Consider the following 23,401-nt stretch of genomic DNA (forward strand, 5'->3'; position numbering starts at 1 on the left):
AGTAATGGGCCTTATGTCATTGGGGGCCCCCGATGAGTTGTCTCTCCCTATTTCAGACAAGCCCCTTGCTCAGTTCCAGATGTTTAGGCAACAGCTGTTTCCCTTACATTGGCCCTATTCCCAAAAGCACTGGGATAACTTTCCATGTTTCAACTCTGTCCTTGGCTGATCTCCAGTCCATAGATTATATTTGTAGCTGTCCTAATAAATGCAGCCCCCCTGGCGCTGATGGACTGGAACAACTGCAGCGAGTAGGACCCACGCTGCGCTGCTCATACCCAGAGAGACTCAGCCTCAGCCCAGACTAGCACAAACTGCTATGGGAATCCTGCACCACAAGGTGGCAGTGCAGTACCAAAATATCACTGCTGCTATAGGGAAGATCTAGGAGGCAATTTACCCAAGGAATGGGAATTTACAAGAGTTAAAAAAAATTCTATAGGCCTATGCAGCTCCCCTTCTGGCTAAAATAGGCATTGCAGTTGTGACTGTTGCTGGAACTGTAAAAGTTTTTCTAAACCATGAAACCGATTGGCTGGCCTGAAATATTCCACTCACCGTATAAAGCTCTATAATTGGCTGGTAATTATAAGATGGGAGTTGCACGGGTAAAGATAAGGAGTCCCTATTATATTTCCAGTTAGGCTGTCACCTTTACGGGTTCATTAATAATTGACTTTGGGTGTGTGTAAATATATAATTTCTGGGATTCCCGCAGGCAAAACAGGTCTGTAAATGCCATGTTATTTCCTGGAATTCCCCGGCTACAGCACCTAAAGTTCCCATTACAGGAGGCTGACTGTACCATTAATAATGAGATTATTCCCTGGTTTCTGTTAATAATTAAATGCAGAATTCTGGCTGAGAATCTCTTCCCTATAGAAGGTTGGCTTTGGGCAGTGAATCCGCTATTGGATAACATGAATCACCCTTGTATTGGTGTTTGCTAGAGACAGACCCTGAGTAGAACTGAGTAGAAATCCTATTTGTGGTTGTTTTTATTTGCTTACAATGGGGAACAGGCTGGGGGCTTTGAGCATGCAAACACACACGGGAATAACAGGGCAGAGTGGGGTTCCCACCCCACGGTTGTACTACAACTCCCAGCATTACCTGCTCCGAAATGTAATGCAAACTAGCCGGGTTTCCCACTCTGACCAATAGCAGTCTTTACTGCTACTATGACTTTTGTTTTCTTGTCTATCGATCAGAAGAGGAAAGGGCAAAGACAAACGGAGCTACTTAGTAGCAGCTACTTGGCTCGAAAAGGCCAGAAAATCCCCTGCCATAGACAATAATGAGAATTGCCTCTGCTAAAACACACAAAGAGATAATTATCAGTAAAAGATCAGCATTGTCTATTTTAGTAGCCATGACAAGTAGCTGCTACTAGTAGCTCTGTGTGTCTTCATCCTAAAGCTTCTCCTTGCCTATAGGAACAAATGTAAACAGTGACACCTAGAGGCAAAGAGAAGCAAAGCAACACCTGGCAAGAGGTAACTTTCTGTTCCAATGGGCCAAACCTGCACTGCAATACAGTATAAAGAGCAGGGAATGCCAACATCCTACCCACATGTATACATGTGTATATATATATACAAAGATGAAGGTGGAATTTCTCATAATGTTTTTCATTTGGCAGGGGTGGAAGAGAGGAGCCCGCATACTTCCCATGTGTAATATTCCTTAGGTGAATGTAAATCTGTCAATCACCCCTCACCTTCCCCTCTCCTTCATACTTTCCTCTGTGGGTGCGCACCCATCGTATATCACTCTGCACCTCCATAGCTACCTCTCATTTCTGGACCCCCCCCCACCATTCTCTACACTCCCTGAGCTGTCTCTTTGCCTTATAATATGCTATAAAGGTGCTGGCTCGCACATAAATCTGGAAGACATAGTTTTATGGTATCTCTCTGTACAGGCTATGAGCAATCTTAGGGGGCTGTTCCTGATGAATTGTGCTTAGTACAGGGGAATACCTATGCTGCCATAGTTTTATGGTATCTCTCTGTACAGGCTATGAGCAAACTTAGGGGGGCTGTTCCTGCTGAACTGTACTTAGTACAGGGGAATCCCTATGCTGCCATAGTTTTATGGTATCTCTCTGTACAGGCTATGAGCAAACTTAGGGGGCTGTTCCTGCTGAATTGTGCTTAGTACAGGGGAATCCCTATGTGCCATAGTTTTATGGTATCTCTCTGTACAGGCTATGAGCAATCTTAGGGGGGCTGTTCCTGCTGAACTGTACTTAGTACAGTTATACATTCTATATACAGTAAGTATATAGAATGCAAGTCACCCTTAACCTGAGGGGTGCTGTCTTTTCCCACCAGGGATTGTGGGATCAGAGGGTCAAAGGTGGCGTTTGGACAAGGTTTTATGTTCAAAGAGTACAGAGTATTTCTCTCGCCCAAAAATAATACCTTGGCCGGCGCTGGGCGGTGCATAATCAGAGGCAGACTTGTTGCTACAGCTGCAAGGCTTTCACTCAAATAATCACACGTGCCCCCCAAACCCCCCCAAAATAATAAACAGTCAGGATGTCACTGCTCAGCAGCATTTTTCCAGCACTCGCTGCAGCCCTATGGGGGCAAGGGGTAAAAAGAGCGAAAGCCCAGAGGCCCAGATCACAAGCCCCACTGCACAAGGACTAGGGACAAGTACCCTAAAGATGGGCAAATGTTACCCCTTCTGGCCTTATGCAAGTGCAAATGGGATACGGTGCCAGCACAGATGGGTGTGTAATTGCCTCCAGCAGTATAACTGCCCCACAGTCAGTGTGTAATTACTTCTAGCAGTATAACTGCCCCACAGGCAGTAAGTAATTGCCTCTATCAGTATGTCTGCCCCACAGTCAGTATGTAATTGCCTCCATCAGTATGTCTGCCCCATGGGTAGTATGTAATTGCCTCCAGCAGTATAACTGGCCCCCAGTCAGTATGTAATTGCCTCCAGCAGTACAACTGCCCCACAGGCAGTATGTAATTGCCTCCATCAGTATGTCTGCCCCATGTGTAGTATGTAATTGCCTCCAGCATTATAACTGCCCCACAGTCAGTATGTAATTGCCTCCAGCAGTATAACTGTCCCACAGTCAGTATGTAATTGCCTCCAGCAGTATAACTGCCCCACAGGGAGTTTGTAATTGCCTCCAGCAGTATTACTGCTCCACAGGCAGTTTGTAATTGCCTCCACCAGTATGTCTGCCCCACAGGCAGTTTGTAATTGCCTCCAGCAGTATTACTGCCCCACAGGCAGTTTGTAATTGCCTCCAGCAGTATTACTGCCCCACAGGCAGTATGTAATTGCCTCCAGCAGTATAACTGCCCCACAGTCAGTGTGTCATTAGTTCTAGCAGTATAACTGCCCCACAGTCAGTGTGTCATTACTTCCCCACAGGCAGTATGTAATTGCCTCCATCAGTATGTCTGCCCCACAGGCAGTGTGTAATTGCCTCCAGCAGTATGTAATTGCCTCCAGCGGAGCATTTTGCTATGTGCAGGTCTAACATTTACTGAAATGCCCTGCAACTTGCTAGAAGTGAAGGTACCAAACCCCAGGCATGTAAGTCAGCCATTTATCAGCCTTTCCTGACAGGGGCCTTGTGTGCTGCCTGTCCATTCCCCCTGCGCCCCTCTCTGCTCCTCTCTCTCTGGGAACATCTGTTTCTCAGGTAGAAGAAGAATAAAATCTGTTTAAAAGGCTTTTGGCACGCAGCCCACCATCCTCCTCCCCTCCTGCTCCCTAGGCCTTCCTCCCACTCGCAGGCTCAGGAGACACACTGAGGCAGGGGGATGCCTTCTTGTGCCAAGCGTGGAGGGGAGGGGAGACGACAGATGAGCCGAAATAGAGGGAAAAAAAGAACCCTCGCCCTCCCTTCCCCTGTGCTCCCTTTCCCAAAGCCTGGGAGAACATCCAAGTGTTGTTCTCTAAACAGGTCCAGGCACGTCCTCTCCCACCCGCTATCAATACCCATTGATGTGTATGGAAAGCATCTTTATCCGCCATTTTATTTGTGGGGGTAAGCGAATAACAGGCACAAAGTTGTTTTTTTTAAGTCTAGTAACCCATAACAACCAATAGCATGTTTGCTTTTAAACAATAAATGGTTGGAGCCAGTCCGGCCTCTTCTGCTACAATGTGCCCCTGTCAAAGCCTTGATGTTTTTCATCCAACTTAATCGGAATTGGGAACACTAGGGGATTTCCTGGTATGGATGAGAAAGAAGCTACAATAACACAGAGGTTACGTGAGGAGTTCCTGGCATCAAAGTTGTTCTGACTTGAATTATATAACTTTCCTCCCATCCAACTGTATTTTGATTTACTGGTTTAGCAATATCTGTATGTCAGATAGAGTTAGGAGTGGAGCTTTTACAGGAAAACTATACCCTTAGAATGAATAGTTAACCATTAGATAGTTTCTATCATACTAAGTGGCCTATTAAAGAATTTTACCAAACTGGGATATCAGTAAATATTGCCCTTTTCCATCTTTTCCCTTGGGCCACCATTTTGTGATAGTCTGTGTGCTTCCTCAGAGATCAGCTGACAGGAAGTAATGCAGCTCTAACGAATACCTTCTATAGTTACGGTTTAGCAATATCTGTATGTCAGATAGAGTTAGGGGTGGAGCTTTTACAGGAAAACTATACCCCTAGAATGAATACTTTACCATTAGATAGTTTCTATCATACTAAGGGGCCTATTAAAGAATTTTACCAAACTGGGATATCAGTAAATATTGCCCTTTTCCATCTTTTCCCTTGGGCCACCATTTTGTGATGGTCTGTGTGCTCCCTCAGAGATCAGCTGACAGGAAATAATGCAGCTCTAACGAATACCGTGGCCAACAAAGTGCCTTGGCAGATATTCAAACCAGCCCGATTTCTGACTGATATGTCCAGTGTATGAAACCCACTTATTGTACAGCGCTGCAGAATATGTTGGCGCTTTATTAACAAATGTTAATGATAAAAATACCCATAGTACATGTATATCAGTCGGAAAATGAACGGGCACCATAAACCAATAATTGTACAAAACGGATATTATTGGTAGGTGTATCACCACCTAGTCTTCAGACTTATTCTTACTGGAAGCTTCTCCATCAGCACCATCATTGGCATTTCATTCCCTTTGTGTAAAGAACCAGTGCTTTACCCCCATACCAGTTATGGCCATTGTCTAATAATACAAACTTAAAACTGTCAAAAAAGCCCGTAGTTGTTCATGTTCTTACCGTCTACTCTGGAATCTGAGATCTGGAGCTTGGCTTGACCAGAGTCTTCAGCAAATCTGGACACTGGAGCCTTCTGAACAGGTTCTCCCCTATGGCTCTCCACTGGTATGTCACTTTGCTCATTAATGAAGTAATTATGAGGAGACACTCCATTTCTAGGTTCATCTATGACTCTCTGGCTTTGTATGTCTTCCTGCTTGCAAGAGATAGATGCTGAAGGACTGTACCCAGGCATCCTAGTAGGAAATGACATCTTTCCATGTGCAGCAGCATCTTGGACTTTGGAATCGCCATCAGCAATGCAAAGCAATGACTTTTCATTAAGTGTGTTGGTCTGGAGATATGAATTCTGAAGGGGGACTCTATCTGAATTCCCAAAAGAGTGGGCTCTCTGCATCATGGATCTGAGTCTATCAGATGATACTTCTGTTTTTTTCCCAATTTGGCTCAAATCTGTTTCTTGAGGGAGTGACTGTGTAAAATTCCGAGAGCCAGCGAACTGTGATCTCTGAGAGGCTGATGTTGTTCTCTCAGCTGGAGGTTTTCCAAAAGACGGCATTTGGGAGTGACCCTTGGAAACTGATTCTGTTTTCTCCCTTGTTTCTTGTGCAACTTGGCCTGAATTACCTTGTAGATTGACTTTTAGTTGTGTCCTTGGTAATGGTCTTGTTATCTGTTCAGGGGCAGATCCATTAGAAGGTTTAACTATTGAACCTTGAAGGCTACCTGGGACTTTCTGAAGAGTGGCTGGTTGCAAAGGCCCAAAGACCGGAGATGGCGATGGTGAACATCTCAAACTGCAGTTGATTGGAGCATCAGTAGGTGGTGAGGAAGATGACGACGAAGAAGAAAATGAAGGCTCCCTGCTAATTGGTTTAGTTCCCCTTGAGAGTGGCCTCTTATAATCTGGGGTAGGAGAGCTCCATCCCTCTGAGGGTGGATAGCCTGCATCTGGAGATGGCACCAAATCTGGGACATTGTCCTCAGCAATATGGAGATCCAGGGAAGGGAGAGAGCTGTGGTTGTTGGTCGTCACAGGTACCAGTCGAACCCCAGGACGTTCAACTTCAGAATGAAACACACTGCCATGGGAAGAGAATTTTTTTAGCACCGGGCTCAAAGTATTGTTGATGCCCATCGTGGAGTCATGCTGGTCAAGTGCTGTCTGTGTGCGCAGCTGGTGAAAAGGTTTTGTAGAAGGAGGGCACTCCAAGCTGGAAGTGGAGCTGTGGAGGCTCTCACTGTCACTGCCGTGACCAGAGGAAGAAAACCCACTTGGGTTAAGTCGCGTTTGAAAGGAAGAAACTCGGTTAAGGCTTTGCCCTGTGCTTCCATTGCTTCTAGCCATCTGCATGGTTCCACGGTTAAAGGACAAGCTACTAGTAATTCGGCTCTTGAGAACCGGACTTTGGGCTGGACTGCAGCTGGAACTGATGCTGATACGTGACTGGTAGACAGGTTGGTGCATACTGGAGGATATTCTACTGTCCCCGTTGCTTGTCCGTCTAATGCCAGCTTGGCTGGGACTGAAGGGTGAGGTGAGAGGAGACGTTGGTGAGAACACAGGCGTGTCATCCACATCCTCCATATCAAAGGACCTCTTCAGGGCTGTGGGCAGAAAGGAAAAAGAAATCAGGTATGAGACAACTGGATAATTTAACCTACCATACATGCAATCAAGAGGACATAATAGCATTGTGAAATACTCATATCTGCAATATAGGCTTTATTGCTGTGTTCTACTCATGCTGCATAGAAAATATTAGACCTTACTATAAGAGCATAAAGGCAGCAGTAATTTAACCACCAGGAGTAACTCTATGGTGTTGGCCAGATGTAGTCAAATTTGCCCTTCATTGGATCTGCAGTCAATGAACCTTCTTGTTCACACAACCAAATGTCCTTCACTGCTTGTACCAGCATGATCAATAGTAGACTGGAGAAACACAAGAGGAAATGGGACAGGAGAAGACAAAACATGGATAAAAGCAGAAGAAGAGACAGAAGAGGAAACGAGAAAAGAAAAAGAAGGTCTAAGTCAGGGATACAGGACCTTTATTACTTGTGAGCGACACTTAGATTTGTTGGTGAGCCACACCAACTTGAAAAAAGTTCCTTGGGGATGCCAAATAAGGGCTGTGATTGGCTATATGGAAGCCCCATGTTGAAGGCTAGCATGTAGGATGCTCTGCTTAGAGTAAAACTGTGTCTCTGTGTACTTCCAATACTTGCCTCCAAGCTAGCAATTTCAAAATGGGCATCTACTTTGAGGCCACTGGGAGAAACATCAAAGGGGGTGGTGAGCAACATGTTGCTTACGAGCTACTGGTTAAAGATCACCAGTCTCAGTGTTCTTGGTGGTCCCCTTGATCCCTAGGCTAGAGCAGCCCTCCAAAGGGATACTTAGGGCTCCCAGAATGACCAAAGGGCCACCTACATGTTAACATGTTATTGTAATACACAACAGCCATGTATAACCTATAATCTATTAAGCACTACTCAGTATTGCCACCACCATTAATGATACTTCTTGTATAGTACATGAAAAAATGTGCCTAATGGATATTAGAAATAACTTCTACAACCTGCTTTAAAACTCTTGGCTTGCTGCCTAAGGCATCTTTATAGCCTTTTTGCAGACTTCTAATAGCCTTATACGTTACATTAGAAGTAAATCGGTTGAAAGAAATAAAGCTTTTTCAATTGGCCACTGTAGGATCCAGACGCCAATTCCTACAGCCTGCAGTAGCTTCTATAATCCTTCACCGATGGCTGTTTGAGCTTTTTTTTTTTACAGTAAAGAGATTACTGGACTCCATTCATGCCTCTGGGACACGCTTCCCACAGGGAGCACCTTTGTGGCGCCCAAGAGAGAGGATTTTGTATTGCGGATTAGCCATATGCACAGCAGACATGATGCCAATGATAACGCTTAATGGAGCTTAAATTAAGCTTGAAGTTAAACTTCCTTTATAATGATAAGGGAGGGGTAGGAATGCTATATCATCCCATTAACAGCAGACCCCAATTAAGTCCACATGTTACATGGTTGGTTAGAATTCGGCTACAACGAATGTATAGGAACCAGGAAAGGAGACATTATCCCATCCTGAATTTTAGGATTTGCGGCTCCTTTGGCCACGGCAAAGCCCTGTGAGCGGGGCTTACTAGCACATGCTGAGACAAATAAGCATTCGATGCTCCCACACGAAGCTGCCGATCATCTTTATGAAATAATTCCATATAAGGTTTTCTCTTTGGAGGGTCTCGGAGCCAAACACTTGCATAATGGCACTGTAATTGTGAATAGAGAACTCAAGGCACTGTCTATGTGCCAGGCCCACGGAGCGCTGGAATGTAGCCGGCAGTGACACAGCCCAAAGGATTGGATAGGATGGAGTAGAAGAGCACTACAGTAACCTTCATGGTGCCTCGGCACACGTATGACTCCATCGGTATGTGTATGGCCAGCCTTAGCTCCACTTTCTACTTAGGCAGTCACAAAGCCACAAAGCCCTCTCTTGTCAGCCGCACAGGGTCCATCTCTCATCACTCTCGCCCTGTTTGCTGTCTGCACCAACAGAAACACTTTCATCTCTAGGTGTGAGATTTGACGGGCCAAGTGCCTTCCCACCGCTATCCAGCTGTTATCAACTGCCCAATCTCTGCAGCTGCCCACCACTCAGTATAATAGGAGACAGAGTGCATTAACACTACAACAGCTGTATGGAAAATCTGAATAAACTGAATTTCCACCAGTCTTTTAAAATTTTGAAGTATTCTGATAAAGATCTGACGTGCCTCTTGTAAGACAAGCCTTCTTCTCTGTAAGAAAATGTCCCCCCCCCCCCCCGGCAGCAGCGGGGTTAAACGGAGCGAGCTAGTGTTACCCAGCTCCTAATGAGCACAGGACGAGTTTGGGTGAGAAATTAGACTCCCGAGTACCTCCGGAAGCGAGTCAATTGAATACGAGAGCCCAAAACTGCAGCGCCTTGGGGGCAACAAAGACATATGGCTGCCAGGTCTCTCTCCACCCACGTGGTCAGGAATCCACAACTGGGGATTTAGGCTCAGAGGTCCTAAAGTTTTAACCCCTTTGCCAACATGGTGAAAGCCAAGCAGGATTTGGTGCACTGCGCAAGTCATATGACATTCTACCCATTGGGGCTATAGAAATAAAGAACAATAACAGCACTATTGGGGGCTGCTTTGTAACATACCTTTCAAGGGCATTACCTCTCCAGGTCTCCACTCACCCCAAGCCAGGTCTGGACTGAGAAAGGCCCTGGTATTCAAACAGCCCCCCACCAGCCCACCTAATAATTCATTTTTAAGACTTATAGAAGTCTTATAGAAGCCCCTCTGGCATTTGCCATAACCCACAGATTGCCAGTCCAGCCCTGCCCCAAGCTCTCCCACTGAAGGTGTCACTGCCATTTCTCCATCTGACTTTTTATTTTTTGGTACTTTTTATAACTTATCCTTCTATCTAGGCCCTCCTCTATTCACATAACTATCTCTCTTTCAAACTACTGCCTGGTTGCTAGATTAAATTGAACCCTAGTAACCAGATAGCTGCTAAAATTCCAAACTGGAGAGCTGCTGAACAAAAAGCTAAATAATTCCAAAACTGCAAATAATGAAAAAATGAAGACCAATTGCAAATTGTGTCATAATAGCACTTTCTACATCATACTAAATGTTAATTTAAAGGTGAACAACTGCTTTAACCAAGAACAAGTAGGTGCAATAAGGGTCTTTTTTAAATTTAAACGCTTAAACAGCACTGTTGGCCAAAGTTTAGGGCAGCCACCGAATTGAAAGGCCTATACACGCATGTGTCCTTTGAGCCGCAGCCTTATCCTTCATCCAATTAATCAAGCCATTCATTACAATGAACCATAAATTCATTTTCTAACCTGGGCTCCATGTTGTACCAGTCTAGAACCCATACACATACACATAAAGATCACACTCGCCTGGCGAAGTCACCAAGCGAGTGGATCTTCTCCCGATATCCCCGCCTCCGGGTGGCGATATCGGGGGAATTTAGGCTAATTCAATCGTTTGGCCCTGTGTAATGGGCACAGCTCGGTTCGGGGACCCCAATCTGACGGAATTTTTTAACCTGCCCAATCGATATCTGGCCAATTTCAGGCCAGATGTCGGTTGGGCAAGCCCGTCGTTGTTGCCCCTACACAGGCCGATTAGCTGCCAAGTCGTTCCAAGGGACCAATATCGGCAGCTACAATCGGCCCGTGTATGGCTACCTTTACTGTTCATTGGTTGCCATGGATTAAGTTGACTGCACTGGATCAAAGTTTTAGCACAGGCAACTCTCAGTATTGTTCATGGCAGGGTATTTTCTGGCGTTTAGTAGCCGTGACAAGTAGCTGCTACTAAGTAGCTCCGTGTGTCTTTGCCCTAAGGGTGGTCATTTGTCCCCGTGGTGTCCATAGGACATATGAGAAGGTTTTCATTAGCCTGCGGCTTTCTCTTTGGCTGGGGGGGCGGGCAGGTCAGTATTCTCTCAGCAGGACCATCCAATGAACCCACTAGAGGTCAGGACCACCAAGACAGTATGGAGCACATTAAACCTTTTGAAACATTAAATCTTTAAATCCACAGTTTTTATTGCCAGTATAGGGTTTTACTGTCGCCACCCTGTGGTTCCTAGTTGAACCCATTTAACTGGCAGTGGGTTACCAGGATGCAGCACTGCGGGCGACTCTGCTACTAAACACTTACGGGATGAATCCACCCCCCAGCTTGTAGAGCATCCCGAAAGCCTCTAGGATATGGGACATATGGTCAGTCGGCCTCCCCCCCCTCCCCTTTTCCTGGCCTCCATATGTAGGATACTTAATCATAACAGCAAAAGGAAGGAGCAGGTTACGACTGACCTTATTAGACCCTGTTAAGTCATTTGAAGAGGGAAAAAGAAACAAGTTAATTATACGTTTGGGGCAAAGCGGCTATGCAGGGAATCCTTAGGGTTGGTGGTAACGAGAGAATAGGGCCCCAGGCACTTATAGGAATAAAGGGAGCCCTCAACAAAAAAATATTCCAAGCTATGGACCTCCAGTTGTTATTGAACCACAACTCCCAGCGCCCTCTGATAGCTTTTGGCTGGAAACAGAAAGCGGCAATTTTGACATCTCAAAAACAAATACAAAACAAATATTTGCCAGCAAATACCACAGGCTATGTAATGTGTAAAACATCACCACATGGAAGCACAGGGGACACATGGATGGCCAATTCAGTATGGCCACACTGCCACCAGTGCAGTCTGCAGCATGCAGATAGTGTCTTTAGGTGCTAATTAGCCATGCAGGATGCACTGAGGGACCTGGCAAACATGGGTGCAACTCCAATTCACCAATGTACCAATCCACCATTAAAAAAGCTAATTTCTGATTGGCTGTTATAGGTTATTGTGCGCAAATGTATGCGAATATCACCCCCCCCCTTCCCCAATGATACAGGGATTTGTGGCAATTACAAACACAGTAAGTCACAGATAATCAACCGAACCAAATCCTGCTGAAAAAGGCCGAATCTTGAACTAAATCTGGATTTGGTGCATCCCTAGTACTTATAAAGCGCCAACATAAACCCAGCGCTGTACAATAAGTGGGTTTACACATTAAACATACAAAGAAGCCAATAACTGATACTAGAGATGAAGAGGGCCCTGCCCAAAAGAGCTTACTGCATAATGAGGTCCCCCCCGTTTATTTATATAAATAACGGCAAACAAGGAGAGACCAAGAATTGCAGGAGATCCCTGCAGGAGGTAAGTAGAAGGGAAGTCCTCCATGTGCTCCATGGCTGGGTCCACCAGTTGCAAACCAATCACATTTTAAAACACATACCACAAAGTAACGGCTTTACAGCAGTGGTTGTTTTTGGTTCAGGCACACCTTGGGGGATCAACCTTTGGTCAGGGCCCCTCATAACTGAAACAAGGTTATAGATACAGGAAAACATAACTCTATCAGCCTATAGAAACTGGCTGTATTATAAACTAAGTGAGTCTTAACCACTCTTCTACCCACAGACCCCCCAATTCCGACCAGGCTCTGCCCGTTTCCAATGATTTTGGGAATGGTTTCAATGATTTTCAGTGGCAGCAGGTAAGTAAAACTAAGGTGAAAATTCTGTCAGCGGGTGTTATGGCAGTAACCTTGTAACTATAAGGTGGTGGTGGGGAATAAGGGTGACACACAAACAATCAGTGTGAGTTGACATAAGCAATTCATCAGTAATTCCCAGAATATAAAAGGAGGCAGGGAAGCCATCAACTTCAAATCCTACCATAACTGTACTTCGAGATGAGCTTTTAAGGGTATCTAGGAGTGCAAATAAAAATAGAAATTTATCCCAATTATTCCCCACCACCACTACTGCTTCAGTCCCGCGGCTCTATACTATCCCATTTGCACTGCAGTTTGGTGCCCTGATAGAAATACACAGGCCTTAAATCCCAACCTCTCCCTGACCATTTGGCGCCTGTGGCCAAACCCATCCCAGATAAACCACCCATCCATTATGTCTCTTCTTCCCATCTGTTCCCTGCATCTCCTCATTCTTATCAGATTGTCTCTCGGAAGGGGGCTCCCCCTCCCCAGCTAATAGTTTATGTCAATATCCTGCGCCCCCCACTGGCTTATCAGCCTGGCTCTATCTGTAGCTTGGGAGAAAATGGATGTCAGGGGCTCGTCACTGTGTTTGCATAGAGTCTTATGTACTGGGGAAGTCCATAAATCAAAAGAACGCAGTCACATGTCCCCAAGTCCAAAGCCCAATTGAAATCAGACCTTCTATGAAAATATTCAGCATTTAATTATGTCTTAGTTGGGATCAATTACAAGATACTGTTTTATTATTACAGAGAAAAGGGAATCATTTAACCATTAAATAAACCCAATAGGGCTGTTCTGTCCCAATAAGGGGTAATTATATCTTAGTTGGGATCAAGTACAGGTACTGTTTTATTATTACAGACAAAAGGGAATCATTTAACCATGAAATAAACCCAATAGGGCTGTTCTGTCCCAATAAGGGGTAATTATATCTTAGTTGGGATCAAGTACAGGTACTGTTTTATTATTACAGAGAAAAGGGAATCATTTAACCATGAAATAAACCCAATAGGGCTGTTCTTCCCCCAATAAGGGGTAATTATATCTTAGTTGGGATCAAGTACAGGTACTGTTTTATTATTACAGAGAAAAGGGAATCATTTAACCATGAAATAAACCCAATAGGACTGTTCTGCCCCAATAAGGGGTAATTATATCTTAGTTGGGATCAAGTTCAGGCACTGTTTTATTATTACAGAGAAAAGGGAATCAGTTTTAAAATTCTGAATTATTTGATTAAAATGGAGTCTATGGGAGACGGGCTTCCCGTAATTCAGAGCTTTCTGGATAACAGATTTCTAGATAAGGGATCCCATACCTGTACCAAACTGTTTGGCTGACACATGTCAGAACAGTAAGACTTAAGTCAAAAGAACGGCAATTCCCATACCAATATTTAGCCTAAATATATAACCCAAGGCACCATGTCTTACAGAAATTATCACTGACATCAGTGCTTGGCCCAGTGGAGTTTACACTCTAAACTCTGTATCATAAGCCACAGACTAGGGTCAATTTTATCAGGAGACAATTAACATTCCCGTATGTATTTGGAGTGTAGGAGAAAGTTCCTGGAGAAAACCTACCCTTCTTGTAAGCACAGGGCTCCATACTCCTCCTCAACTGCAGCAACAAGTCTCCTCCAAACCATCCTGCTCCTTCTGTACCTGACCAGAAAAAGGCCGAGCTGCTCAATGAACTGGTGGCAGCCATGTCGGGCCACATGACTTCCTGTGCTGCCTAGGACTATGGCCCCTGGAAGGTAGTTGTCCCCACCAGAGAACCATGGACAGGAAGTGTAATGATCAGACATGGAAGCTGGCCAGGTATGGGGAGCAGTCCTGCCTGGGGGATTTGGCCCCCATGCTAACAAGAAGGGTTTCCTTCTCATTCAGAAATGAACAGTCCCACTTGTATGTGTTATAAAAAAGAAAAGAAATCATTGCAACAATCCCAAAAAGCAAGATACGTGGCAGCATTTTGGTCTGATCCAGAACGCTGACCTCACCCTGTGCCGTAGGAGACAATAGGTGATTAACAGTCATTAAGTGAGCCCTTTTCACTTGTAGGTGTTGTTTTTCACACCCCGCCACTTTATCCCACATCCTCTGCCTCAGCCAAATGCTATTCCCAAGGGCTAAACAGTTGCCTGCTATAGTAACTCACAGAAAGCACTGGGATGACAGGCCCCTGTGGGGACAACTGATGTTTCTGCACGTGGAAGCCCGGGGCCCATCTTCATTTTTCTCATACAGTGGGACACTTCTCCTTTAAAGGAGCCCATCTTCATTTTCCGGTCGATTAAACCAAACAATACACAGGGAAAATGGGGATTATTCCTGAGACAATTAAATCACAAAGGTAAATTGTTCAAAATGCATCAGATTCTCCCCTCTAGGGCAGGGTAAACCCTCATGTTTCAGCCCGTACACTCAGTCACAAAGCCAGCCTGCTGGGACGGGGTCATTCCCATTCTCTCGACCAGTACAGACACCGTGTCCATGTCACTCAGGTAAATTGCTCTCTGACTTTCATCTCACAATAGCTGTTTGCCAATAAAGGTATGGGACCTGTTATCCAGAATGCTCGGGACCTGGAGTTTTCTGGATAAGGGGTCTTTCTGTAATTTGGATCTCCATAACCTAAATCTGCTAAAAATCATTTAAATATTAAATAAACCCTATAGGGCTGTTCTGCCCCCAATTAGGGCTCTGGCACACGGGGAGATTAGTCGCCCGCGACAAAACTCCCTGTTCGCGGGCGACTAATCTCCCCAAGTTGCCATCACCTGCCATCCCACCGGCGAAATTGTAAGTCGCCGGTGGGATGGCACACACGGCTGCGCGATTTCGGCAAATCGCCACAGTTGCCTCGTGAGGCTTTTTCAGCGATTTGCCGAAATCGTGCCGCCACGTGTGCCATCCCATCGGGGATCAATTACAGGTACTGTTTTATTATTACAGAGAAAAGGGAATCATTTAACCATTAAATAAACCCAATAGGGCTGTTCTGCCCCCAATAAGGGGTAATTATATCTTAGTTGGGATCAAGTACAGGTAGTGTTTTATTATTACAGAGAAAAAGGAAATAATTTTTAAAAATTAGAATTATTTGCTTATAATGGAGTCTATGGGAGATGGCCTTTCCGTAATTCGGAACTGGATAAAGGGTTTCTGGATAAGGGATCCCATACCTGTATCTGCTATCCCACAGCCAAAGTTAATTTCCAAAGACTATTATCCCACTGCTACTATAGGCACCATCTCTCCCTACTATACCTGCTATCCCACAGCCCCAGTCCCTTCCCAGAGGCTATTATCCCCCCACTGCTACTATAGGCACATCTCTCCCTACTATACCTGCTATCCCACAGCCCCAGTCCCTTCCCAGAGGCTATTATCCCACTGCTACTATAGGCACCATCTCTCCCTACTATACCTGCTATCCCACAGCCCTAGTCCCTTCCCAGAGGCTATTATCCCCCTCTGCTACTATAGGCACCATCTCTCCCTACTATACCTGCTATCCCACAGCCCCAGTCCCTTCCCAGAGGCTATTATCCCCCCCACTGCTACTATAGGCACCATCTCTCCCTACTATACCTGCTATCCCACAGCCCCAGTCCCTTCCCAGAGGCTATTATCCCCCCACTGCTACTATAGGCCTTTCATGAGGAGGTGAGCAGGAACCTTGACTCTGAGATGGCAGTGGATGTCATCTACATGGACTTTGCTTTTGATACAGTACCGCACAGAAAGTTAATGACAAAATTGAGGAATACTGGCCTGGAACATAATATTTGTACTTGGATAGAAAACAGCCTGAGGGATAGATTAAAGAGTAGTAGTAAATGGATTATTTTTTGAGTACCGCAGGGGTCAGTCCTTAGTCCTCTGCTTTTTACCTTGCTTATTAATAACCTCGAGGTGGGCATAGAAAGTTCCATGCAGGATGCTGCCATTTTGAAGAAAACTGGGCAGCAAACCAAAGTTATGCACTTTGGTAGAAATAATTTGAATGTGAGCTATACACTAAATTGTAATGTATTGGGGTATCCCAGGCAGTTGCATTCCGTGGCTACTAAAGCCAATAACAAATTGTCTTGCATAAAAAAGGGCATTAACTCAAGAACATCATTTTGCCTCTTTATGGGTCCCTGGTAAGGCCTCACCTTGAGTATGGGGGCAGTTTTGGGCTCCAGTCCTTAAGAAGGATATTAATGAGCTGGAGAGAGTGCAGAGACTGCAACTAAACTGGTAAAGGGGATGGGAGGGTTAAACTATGAGGTTACTGTCAAGGTTGGGGCTGTTTCAAAGGCAATTCCAAGGGGACATGATTACTCTTTATAAGTACAGTAAAGGGGACTTTAGGCAGATAGGGGAATGGAACTTTCATTTGAAGCAGCGTAGGGTTCCTAACGGTGAGGGCAGTGAGGTTGTGGATACCTGTCCGAGTGATGTTTTGATGGCAGATTCTGATAATGCCAGAATATCCAAGGCTATTGTGATATAAAACACATATAAACTATATATACTATATAAGTGAGTGCATAGATAGGTCGGAATAAATCTATATATTCGCTCTGCGGTTCGCTTGGGGGCTTCAACTTGATGGACTTTGGTCTTTTTTCAACCCAACTTAGGAAAACTATGCGTCACCTTCCGTAATAAGCCCCCCACAAGGGGTTAACAATTTCCGGGTGCTTCGGCAAACAGCCTAATTTCAAAAAGGAATCAACATTACTGTGTGAGAATTTAAGCGTGGAACTCCAAAAATTACAGAGGCAATTACAGCTCAATGCGAAATCCATTCTGCTTTTGTTTGGAGATTTTACCTGACTGGGGAAGGAATGCTAGAGAAATTCCAGAGCAGTTATTATCCTGCCCCGCGCACCCCGTCTCGCCACGGGGGATGGAAAAGGAACTGCAGAGACGTCAGGAAGGATTTGGGTTACAAAAATCTTTGCTTTTCAGTGTCCTGGATAATTTGCAGGTAGCAGTTTGTATTCGAGGGTTCTGTGAAAAACCCATGGTTCTCTAGAAGTTTTCAAACGTCAACTACAGGTATGGGACCCCTTATCCGGAATCCCGTTATACAGAAAGTTCCGAATTACGGAAAGGCCATCTCCCATAGACTCCATTATAAGCAAATAATTCTAATTTTTAAAATGTATTTGCTTTTTCTCTGTAATAATAAAACAGTACCTTGTACTTGATCCCGACTAAGATATAATTACCCCTTATTGGGGGCAGAACAGCCCTATTGGGTTTATTTCATGGTTAAATGATTCCCTTTTCTCTGTAATAATAAAACAGTACCTGTACTTGATCCCGACTAAGATATAATTACCCCTTATTGGGGGCAGAACAGCCCTATTGGGTTTATTTCATGGTTAAATGATTCCCTTTTCTCTGTAATAATAAAACAGTACCTGTACTTGATCCCAACTAAGATATAATTACCCCTTATTGGGGGCAGAACAGCCCTATTGGGTTTATTTCATGGTTAAATGATTCCCTTTTCTCTGTAATAATAAAACAGTACCTGTACTTGATCCCAACTAAGATATAATTACCCCTTATTGGGGGCAGAACAGCCCTATTGGGTTTATTTAATGGTTAAATGATTCCCTTTTCTCTGTAATAATAAAACAGTACCTGTACTTGATCCCAACTAAGATATAATTAATGCTTTTCTTAGGGGCAAAACAAGCCTATTTGTTCAATATTTAAATGATTTTTAGCAGACTTAAGGTATGGAGATCCAAATTACGGAAAGATCCCTTATCTGGAAAACCCCAGGTCCCGAGCATTCTGGATAACAGGTCCCGTACCTGTACCAATATGTCTCTAAAAGTCAATGAGGGCCCCAGGTTGAATATCCCTGTTCTTTGAGCATGTCCCGGTTTACGCATTAGTACGGATGTTATATTTAGCCAAAGCATGGTGTTTTTCTTTATAACTAAATGTAGCTTATTTAAAGCAGATGCGACAGGGGGAAGTGTTAACCGTCTTAACCCAAACAAAATCAGGCACAGGCTACACCCTTAGCACTCACACTAGGGTAAGTCGTGCAAACATCGGAAATATATGCGCAAGGAGAAGAAGACTGACCATGACCCTGGTCAGGGGATTTTAATACAATAGGATGCCTATGGAAGGCTTGAATCGGTTTGAAAGACAACACCCCATATGTAATAAAATGCACAAAGTTTGCCCAGGTGCCGTACCATAGCAACCAATACAATGTTTGCATTTGAACAGGTGACCAGTAAATGCTGCCTGCTGCTACAGATGACTGGACCTGTAGCAAACTTTGATTATATAAACCCATATGGTACCTAAAGCAAGGCCATACCTGCAAGCTGAGGCAGCTTCATAGGAAATGCTGGGGAAAGGCAACCTTTTAATATATTAGCAATAAACTATTGTATGCATGTTGAACTTTACTTATTAAGCACCACTAGGATACACAGTGTTGTGCAACTTTACAGTATGGACAAGTACACACAGGGAAGACAAGATTATAAAAAACAGTAGTAAATAGATAAGTACAGGTATAGGACCTGTTATCCAGAATGCTCGGGGCCTGGGGTTTTCCAGATAAGGGATCTTTCCGTAATTTGGATCTCCATACCTTAAGTCTGCTAAAAATCATTTAAATATTAAATAAACCCAATAGGCTTGTTTTGCCCCCAATAAGGATTAATTATATCTTAGTTGGGATCAAGTACAGGTATTGTTTTATTATTACAGAGAAAAGGGAATCATTTAACCATGAAATGAACCCAATAGGGCTGTCCTGCCCCAATACGGGGTAATTATATCTTAGTTGGGATCAAGTACAGGTACTGTTTTATTATTACAGAGAAAAGGGAATCATTTAACCATTAAATAAACCCAATAGGACTGTTCTGCCCCCAATAAGGGGTAATTATATCTTAGTTGGGATCAAGTACAGGTACTGTTTTATTATTACAGAGAAAAGGGAATCATTTAACCATTAAATAAACCCAATAGGGCTGTTCTGCCCCCAATAAGGGGTAATTATATCTTAGTTGGGATCAAGTACAGGTACTGTTTTATTATTACAGAGAAAAGGGAATCATTTAACCATTAAATAAACCCAATAGGACTGTTCTGCCCCCAATAAGGGGTAATTATATCTTAGTTGGGATCAAGTACAGGTACTGTTTTATTATTACAGAGAAAAGGGAATCATTTAACCATTAAATAAACCCAATAGGGCTGTTCTGCCCCAATAAGGGGTAATTATATCTTAGTTGGGATCAAGTACAGGTACTGTTTTATTATTACCTAGAAAAGGGAATCATTTAACCATGAAATAAACCCAATAGGGCTGTTCTGCCCCCAATAAGGGGTAATTATATCTTAGTTGGGATCAAGTACAGGTACTGTTTTATTATTACAGAGAAAAGGGAATCATTTAACCATTAAATAAACCCAATAGGGCTGTTCTGCCCCCAATAAGGGGTAATTATATCTTAGTTGGGATCAAGTACAGGTACTGTTTTATTATTACAGAGAAAAGGGAATCATTTAACCATTAAATAAACCCAATAGGGCTGTTCTGCCCCCAATAAGGGGTAATTATATCTTAGTTGGGATCAAGTACAGGTACTGTTTTATTATTACAGAGAAAAGGGAATCATTTAACCATTAAATAAACCCAATAGGGCTGTTCTGCCCCCAATAAGGGGTAATTATATCTTAGTTGGGATCAAGTACAGGTACTGTTTTATTATTACAGAGAAAAACAAAACAAATTTTAAAAATTAGAATTATTTGCTTATAATGGAGTGTACGGGAGATTGCCTTTCCCTAATTTGGAACTTTCTGGATAACAGGTTTCCGGATTAGGGATCCCATACCCGTATAATGAGTAATGGCAATGGCTTGAGTAAGAATGGAAGTAATCTATATGCAGCCAGCTAAGTATAATAGGGCAACATAGGCCCAACATTGCCTCCCGAATCCGATGCCTGAAGCCGTCTGAAAGCGCTAGAGCGGTGATTGTCGGGGAAATGGGCACTGAAGCAGAACAAGCAGACACGGCGCATTGAAAACAGACAATTTAGGGAAACTGTATCTTTAGGTTATTAAATGTATACGGCGCTACCCAAACCCAAACATGGGGAGGGGTGTGAGGTCACAGCACCCCCCCTTGTCCCCTATTAATACTCGCAACACATACTCAGCTCTGTTCATTAACCGGCTGATATGATCTCATTCTCTGACTCTCTTCCAAATGGCCTCATTCATCAAGTAATGAATTATTATTTTATAAAAACACAAAAAAAAAAAAGAGCGTTTTTGTAGTGAGGTAATCTCACCCATAAAACAGAGGGGTCATGCATTGTTTTAACTTGTTACTGCCTGTTCCTAAACATTTTCCATAGCAATATGCTTTATATTGAGGTTAAACTGAACTAATTTATTAACTGAAGTGCTAAATTGTACACATGCAGTTACCAGTGGTGCCCAGTTGTTTGGTTACCACATAGGGTTATCCATTCCCCCATCAATAATATCTACAACTGTGATTGGTTGCTGAGTATCATGTGGTGCATTCCTTTGCCTTGTGTGCACAGCTGTGGTTGGTTGCTGGGTTACCATGTGACGATGTCCTCTCTCTATTAGCAATATTGACAGCTGTGTTTGGTTGCTAGGTTACCGTGTGGTAATGTCCTTGCTCTATTGAAAGCTGTGGTTGGTTGCATGTGCGGTGGCTGATAAAACAAGAGAATTCTGGGAAATAAACAAAAAAAGTAGACTAGTGGCAAAGTGGCACTTTTTGCATAAATATCCGTTAATACTTAATATTACAACAGGGACCATAGGAAATGAGGCGATAGCTATATATACCCCATTGTTATTACAAACACTCCATTTCTCACATGGCCCATTATGCTTAGCGTGTTATGCAACAGCCATCTTGGGCACACTAAACATAAAGAGACACAATTGTTTTCTATTGGACACCAGACCCAATTAGCCCAATACAACTACATATCCATGTTAACCCTCTATGCCAGGGGTCCTCAAACTACGGCTCACGGGCTGGACACGGCCCCCCAAGGTCATTCACCCGGCCCCTGTCCCTGCTGCGTCCTCACCCCTGGCTACTACCTGTCTGTCTCAGCGTGGTACTCTGTCCCAACGTGTCATGTCACCACGTCCCACCGGCCGAGGCTAAGTGTCTCTACTGTCGGCCAGTGTGAAGCAGTGACATGATGCGATGGGGCCTGGGACCGCACTAAGGCAGACAGGTAATAGCCAGGGGTGGTGGGGAGCCGTAGTTTGAGGACTAAGGGTCCCCATACACATGAGGATTCGCTCACTTGGCGAGGTCGCCAAGCGAGTGTATATTCACCCGATATCCCCACCTACGGGGGGATATTATAACAAAGGGTATAGGCAAAGTTGGTTCGGGGACCGCATCAACGAGCCGATGCGGTCCCTGATCTGACTAGATTTTTTAACCTGCCCGATCGATATCTGCCCGATTTCAGGCCGGGCAGGCCCGTCGGTAGTGCCCATACATGGGCCAATTAGTTGCCAAATCTGTCCAAGGGACCGATATCGGCAGCTAGAAGCGGCCTGTGTATGGGCACCTTAACTATAGTCCGACCCCCCCAACAGTCTGAGGGACCGTGAACTGGCCCCCTGTTTACAAAGTTTGAGGACCCCTGCTCTATGCCAATTGCTGCCAAGGGAATCTGTGTCTCTTGCTAATCTGGTATCTATGGTGGCACTAGGTGAACAGATTAATGCAAGTTTCTCAGAACATAATTGTGTACGTGGCACCGGTACGTTAACATTACTGCACCCTAGCTTTGCTGTCCATATGCCCCGCAGATGTTAAGCTTTCTACACTTAACATGGGCAGGGCTCTCTACCCATCCACCATGACTGACACATATTTGGTCTCCAACGCTCATGACTGACATCGGGCCAAAGCCTTCGGGGTTCCTTGTACTTCTAAACTGGTAAATTAATCCAAACCCTGTCAGTTATGACAGCTTGAAATATTGTCGGTTAATTGTTTCATTTAAAACCTGTGTGCATGCTTAACGCCTCTGTGCTAAGGGAATGTATGGAACTGTCGAGCATCTCCTTCTAAGCTTAAACAAATACTAGTAGAGCAAAAGTTCTGCTGATATGGCTAACTACTTTAAGATTCAAATAAAATGTAACAGTAGTCGACTGGTCCCTAGCCTGCCTTCAGCCTGCATCCTCCCAATCCCACAATCCCCTGCACACATGATATCAATAAGGAAATGAACACTGCAGTGCATTATGGGTCATGCAGTTCCTGCATGCTGTCTGTAAGCTGTGGAGAAGCTGTTACAATTTATAACATCAGTGTTTTAGTCCCTCCTCCCCTGCCAGGATTTCAAATTATACAGAAAGAGAAGTGCTGTTTTGCAGCTGGATATAGATATATAAAAATGGTATTTATACTTTTTGAAGGAACAGATTACAGTGATAGGCATATTAGCGGTTTCTGTGTTGTGTTGGACTCTTTAAACAATTTTAATTCAGAAGCTGCAGTTCCCCTTTAAGTGCACTAGCTTTATAATTGGTCACTGTGAAATTCTGACACTGTAATAATCCCTCTCTACTATAGTCTCCTTACAATCCAATTGTTCCTTTCCATAATCACAAGGGCAAGTATATACTTTTAAAAAGATTTCATACATTTACATAGTTCATATCTGAAGCCAGCAGGTTTGTGGCAAGGCAACAAAGGCCTGGGCCCAGGGCCACACCTGAAGTTTTGTTGCATTCAGAGCACTGGGGTCTGGGCGTGTGCCCCCTGTGCTCTGGGTGTAAGGTGAAAGGATGCCAATCCTGGGGGCAACGGGGGCGGAAAAGGAGGACGACCTTTGGGCGCACAAAAAAGAAATCTGACCCTGTCTGAAGTTCAGCTTGTGTTGCTGGAAAGAAACATCTTCCTGGTCTACAAAGCATGAAGCATCTTTTGGT

At 44.1% G+C, this 23,401-nt stretch overlaps 1 protein-coding gene across 1 annotated transcript in view; it reads right to left on the reverse strand.

Annotated features, from left to right (window-relative positions):
* septin12 (septin 12) overlaps positions 1-23,401 on the reverse strand; it is a 75,071-nt gene that overhangs the window by 22,705 nt on the left and 28,965 nt on the right. The window contains exon 2 of the mRNA XM_031892699.1: positions 5,245-6,852. Coding sequence (XP_031748559.1) covers positions 5,245-6,852 — 1,608 coding nt within the window. The remainder of the gene's footprint in view (positions 1-5,244; positions 6,853-23,401) is intronic.

This window comes from Xenopus tropicalis, chromosome 9 (genome assembly GCF_000004195.4).
Source record: "Xenopus tropicalis strain Nigerian chromosome 9, UCB_Xtro_10.0, whole genome shotgun sequence".
NCBI classification, from domain to species: domain Eukaryota; kingdom Metazoa; phylum Chordata; class Amphibia; order Anura; family Pipidae; genus Xenopus; species Xenopus tropicalis.